Here is a 5,263-nt window from a genome sequence, read left to right as displayed (position 1 = left end):
TCCTATTGCCCAGCTGCTCTCAGGCCTGAGACTTGCCTTGAAGACCTCAAGCTGACTCTCTCCCCATCTCCCAGAGGCTATGAAGTATGCCTGTGTGCACTCCTCGGCTAGTGATGGACTCTCTAGTGCCCCTCCCCCTTCCGCTCTGTGATCTTGCCTGGGCTGAGCTTACAGAACTCTCACATTGTCACGGTCACTGTGGATTCATATGTGCACCTGCTCTGCCGTGTCTGGAAAACATGGTCTCCATGAAGTCATCCAGTACGCCTGGCTCTTAGGATCTTTCTGCCCTGTCTTTGGAGGAGTGCCCTCGACTGTGGGAGAAAGGGTGTGATACGTATAACGCATTTAGGGGTGTGCTTTCCATCGTCTCGTGTGCTCCACACTTTGACCAGATAAGGGTCTCAGTGTTACCTGTCTTCAAGAAGCAGCTTCTCCGAAGGACTGAACAATGCAAAGGTGGCCCAGATGTTACAGGAGCTACCATCCTCTGGCGAGGTAGAGCATGCCTGACCCTGTTAATGGGGCCAAGAACTTACAGCTAAATAAGTTATAGGCTGTAGGGGAGAGCTTAATACTATCCTTCTCCCCCCACTGAGTGTCACCTTGGAAACAGGAGGTGGTGGGAGTCAGGGCAGCTCTACTCAAAGGATCATGGGGAATCCCTGCTACCCTGGAGGTGGGAAAGCACGGAACAGCTCCTGGAGGGTGTGGAGGGTGTGGAGCGAAGAGCATGGTGTCCTTTGAATATACAGATCTATGAGTATAATAGGAAGTCATTAGGAGTTGTTTTAAGGCTTTGTCAATGTAGCAGAGCGTTAGGTATTCACCCCTGGGGTCTGTAACCTATCTAGCCATATGTTCTTGGTCCTGGAAACAGTGTCAGGCATAAGTTTCACCTCATGGATTGGACATTAGATCAAAGCAGGAAGTCGTTGGTAACTCTCATAAATGTCCGTGTCACTACTGCACCAATGGGCAATATCTTGTCAGATCAGTTATTTAAAGAAGATAATTAAGGAATTATTTATTTTATGTATGTGAGTACACTGTTGCTCTCTTCAAACCCACCAGAAGAGGGCATCAGATCCCATTACAGAAGGTTGTGAGCCAGCATAAAGGTCCTGGGAATTGAACTCAGGACCTCTAAAAAAATAAAAACCTTCTTGTTGGGCTCAGTAGAAGGCACTTGCCACCAAGCTGAGAAACCTGGCTTTAAGTCCCAAAACCACGTGGCAAAAACTGAGAGCTGACTGGTGTAAACTGGCCTCTGACCTCCACAGCACTCACGGTGGCATTCTGGGACTTGCCCCTGCCACCTGGCTAACATAGCCCTGGGCAACACAGGGAGCTGAAAAGGAGGGTAATGCTAGCCAGAGACACAGGACTCTGGGTTTACTTCAGGAATGAACAGTTGTATTCTCGTTTATTCTCCATTGCTGTTTATATAGCATTTAGCTAGCAAGGCTTGAACAAAAAGTCTTTGTGACCCTTTATCTGAGTTTGTTGGCACTTTGCTGTCCCTGTGATCTCATTTGCATCAGAGGACATTAGGCATTACCTCATGTCTGCAGCTTTTCTGTCCTATAGCTTAGATGTTGACCTGATTTTGTGCCTGAGAAAGGAATTTCAGACCTTCTGGACACACACGGACACACACATACACACACATATACACACACACACACACACACACACACACGCACATGAATTTTTGTCATGGAGAGCGTTTGCAGAGTCTATGCATGTGTTGCTTGTCCATCAGGAAGCACTTCGAAGCAGCTGGTGAATGTTCAGGATGCGCGGTGCTCAGGCACTCTTCCTGACGTCAGTCTGGACTGCTGTAACAAAACACCAAGTGTTGACTGGCTTCTTTAAAGAACAGAGTTGGAGCTGAGGCAGAGGCAGAGGCAGGCAGATCTTTGTGAGTTCAAGGTCAGCCTGATCTACATACAGTTCTAGAACAGAGAAACTCTGTTTCTATGGACCCATGAATATGACATTGGAAATTCCACATCTCTTTAATGGCTTTAACTCAACTCACCAGGGCCATTTAGGCTAAAGCAAAACTTTTAAGATTTTTTTTTTTAAAGAATTATTTATCTTATGCATATGAGTACACTGTCACTGTCTTCAGACACACCAGAAGAGGGCATCAGATCCCGTTACAGATGGTTGTGCTACCATGTGGTCCCTGGGAATTGAACTTGGGAACTTTGAAAGAGCAGCCAGTGCTTTTAACCGCTGAGGCATCTCTGCAGACTGCCTTTAAGATTCTTAGAGAAGGGCACACAGTAGCGTTTCCTGGGATTTCGAGGGCGAGGCACAGTCTGTGCTGGATTTCAGTTTAAGTTATTGTTTTCAGAAACGAAGTGGAATTGAACACTTGCAAAACAATGCCGAGAGCGAAGGAAAGAAAACAAAAACCCAAAGGGGCCGCCGCTCCGGTGGCTCCCATTCTTCAGAAGTTCCTGAAGACGTACCAAAAGCACTGCACACAGTCTAGGACTTCCATGTGTCCCGCCATCCAGAGGGACCTAAAGAGCAGCATTGACAGAGAGCAGATCCTCAGGAAGGTGAGTGGTGGTAGGGACACATGGTCCTCCAACCTAAAGCTGACTGCCTCACCTGCTCCAAATCGCCTAACTGACATTCACAGCTTGGCTCTCGGGGCACCACAGGCCTCCTCCATCCATTCTTCTGTGCTCCCTGCACCCACCTACCTGCCCTCCTAAGCCTGCCAGAATGTGTTTTGGGGGTCAGGAATTAAGTCCACTGAATCTTACCTAACACCACCTTCTCAAGTTCCCCTTGAAGCCCTCCTCTTTCCTCTGACTTCGGCCTTCCCAAGGCTCACCCCTCCTTCCCTCTAGCCTCTCTTCCCACCTGTTCTGCTCTGCTCACCTCCTCTGCCTCCGGGTTTTCTAGTCCCTTCTTTTTTCTACTTTCTACCTAATGTTCCCACACACACCTCCCTGCTTCAGAGAGGAGCTTCCTACAGCCATCCTTTAAAAATAAAAATGTATGTATATGTGTGTGTGCCTGGCTGTCTGATTGTGCACCACACATATGCAGCTGCCAGTCCAGGTCGGAAGAGGGCATCCAATGCCCTGGAACTGGAGTTACCCAGCGTGGGTGCTAGAACCAAACCCTGGTCCTCTGCAAGAGGAACGAGCACTTTAAACTATTGAGCCATCTCTCCAGCCCCACACCATCCTTTGGCAGGGACAGGGTAAAATAATTATTGATTATATTTTTTAAAATGTTATTTTTAAGTTATATGTATGTGGGAAGGTATGCATAGAGTGCAGGCATCTATGGAGGCCAGAAAAAGGTGTTGGATCCCCTGGAGTCAGAGTTGCAGGCCATTATTAGCTCTTAAACACTGGGTCATCTTTCAAGCCCACTAAGTGGTCGTTTTCCCTGTAGTTCTTACAATTGGCCTCCACCAAATGTTTTATGACAACCATCATTAGAAATACAATTAGCGGGGCTGGAGAGATGGCTCCGCAGTTAAGAGCACTGACTGCTCTCCTGAAGGTCCTGAATTCAAACCCCAGCAACCACATGGTGGCTCACAACCATCCATAATGAGAACTGATGCCCTCTTCTGGGGTGCCTGAAGACAGCTACAGTATACTTACATATAATAAATAAATAACTCTTAAAAAAAAAAAAAAGCTTTAGAAATAAAATTAGCATCCCCATCCAGGGTGAATCTGGGTATACACACAACTAAGAGGGCTGTGTATGTTGATAGCATACTTAGATGAGGGGTCTCTGTTTTGATTATGACTATCATGAAGAGCCTTGTGAGGGGCTGGAGGGACAGGTCAGTGGTTAGGAATGCTTGCTGCTTGAACAGAGTACCAAGATTGGTTCCCAGTACCCACATGGGGGCTCAAGGTTGTCTACAACTCCAGTTCCAGGAGAGCCAATGTCCTCTTCCAGTGTGTGAGAGCACAGACACGCACATAGGCCGAACACTCAGACACATACAATTCAAACAGATAAGTCTTTTCTCTTACTACCAGTAGAGTACTACCACGTGAGTCCTGGGAATTGAACTCAGGGCCTCGGCCTAGTGGTGAGCACCTTTACTAATGAGGCATCTCGCTGGCCCAATAGATAAGTCTTTTTTAAAAGACAGGCAGTGGTGGCGCATGCCTTTAGTCCCAGTACTTGGGAGACAGAGACAGGCGGATCTCTGAGTTCGAGGACAGCCTGGTCTACAGAGTGAGTTCCAGGACAGCCAGGGCTACACAGAGAAACCCTGTCTCAAAAAAACAAAACAAAAACAAAACAAAAACAAACAAACAAACAAAAAAACCACTTATGAAACAACCAGTACTATCCTTGCTATGCATAGATGCAATTTGTTGGTTTTCCTGCCTTTCTACTTCCTTAAAGAAAGACAAAAGGTGGTTATACACAACTAAATTGATTCTGTGACCCAATAGAAAGTAGTAACAGTACAGTAGTAACCTGTAGAAACTCTGACCTACAGTGCCATACTTGTCCACGTCAGGAAGGTCATCAGTTGGACCACCATCCCATACACAGGTAGTGACTACCTCAAACATTCATGCAGCCATCTTTGCCAGTATCCCTTTTGCACATTTGGAAGCGTGGGTATCTCTTCATGACGGTCACCTAGAGTTTTCCTGCACTCCAGTTCATGCTCGTGAGGGCTGGTAACTGCTCAGCCAACACTCTGCCTGTTTCCTTGGAACCTTTGCTCATGACCATCCGAGATGAGAGCTACACAATGGCCAGGGAGATCTGCATCTGGGGCCTTCAGCTGACGAACCCGGAGATCGCCAGACTCGTGAGTGTGGTTTTAAGTTTCTTCAAACCTTAAAATGAAGAACGGGCAAACAACTGCTTGTATTCCACATGTAGTCTACTTGGTTGCTGACTTAATGATATGCTGCAAGATTTTCTTTCTTAAAAATAACACTATTTTAGAGCAGGGCGGTGGTGGCGCACGCCTTTAGTCCCAGCACTTGGGAGGCAGAGGCAGGTGGATTTCTGAGTTCGAGGACAGCCTGGTCTACAGAGTGAGTTCCAGGATAGCCAGGGCTACACAGAGAAACCCTGTCTCGAAAAACCAAAAAAACCCAAAGAACAAAAAACAAAAACAAAAAACAAACAAACAAACAAAAAGGGAGCTGAGCAGAGTGTAGGAAAATGAGTGTGAGGACTGCTTCCTGGTTTGCAGCCCGAGGCCAAGAGTGACAGTCCCATTGTGGCATAGTGCTCT

General features: G+C 47.0%; 1 protein-coding gene across 1 annotated transcript in view; it reads left to right on the top strand.

Annotated features, from left to right (window-relative positions):
• Positions 1 to 364: 364 nt before the first annotated feature.
• The window catches only part of LOC116073544, a 40,138-nt gene continuing 35,239 nt past the window's right edge, over positions 365 to 5,263 (top strand). Inside the window, exons 1-3 of the mRNA XM_031345567.1 lie at positions 365 to 498; positions 2,366 to 2,576; positions 4,676 to 4,828. Of these exons, the coding sequence (XP_031201427.1) occupies positions 452 to 498; positions 2,366 to 2,576; positions 4,676 to 4,828 (411 nt within the window). The 5' untranslated portion in view covers positions 365 to 451. The remainder of the gene's footprint in view (positions 499 to 2,365; positions 2,577 to 4,675; positions 4,829 to 5,263) is intronic.

Source organism: Mastomys coucha, unplaced genomic scaffold (assembly GCF_008632895.1).
Source record: "Mastomys coucha isolate ucsf_1 unplaced genomic scaffold, UCSF_Mcou_1 pScaffold23, whole genome shotgun sequence".
NCBI classification, from domain to species: domain Eukaryota; kingdom Metazoa; phylum Chordata; class Mammalia; order Rodentia; family Muridae; genus Mastomys; species Mastomys coucha.
Note: the sequence above shows the minus strand (reverse complement) of the source record. Positions and strands in the feature narration are given on the sequence as shown.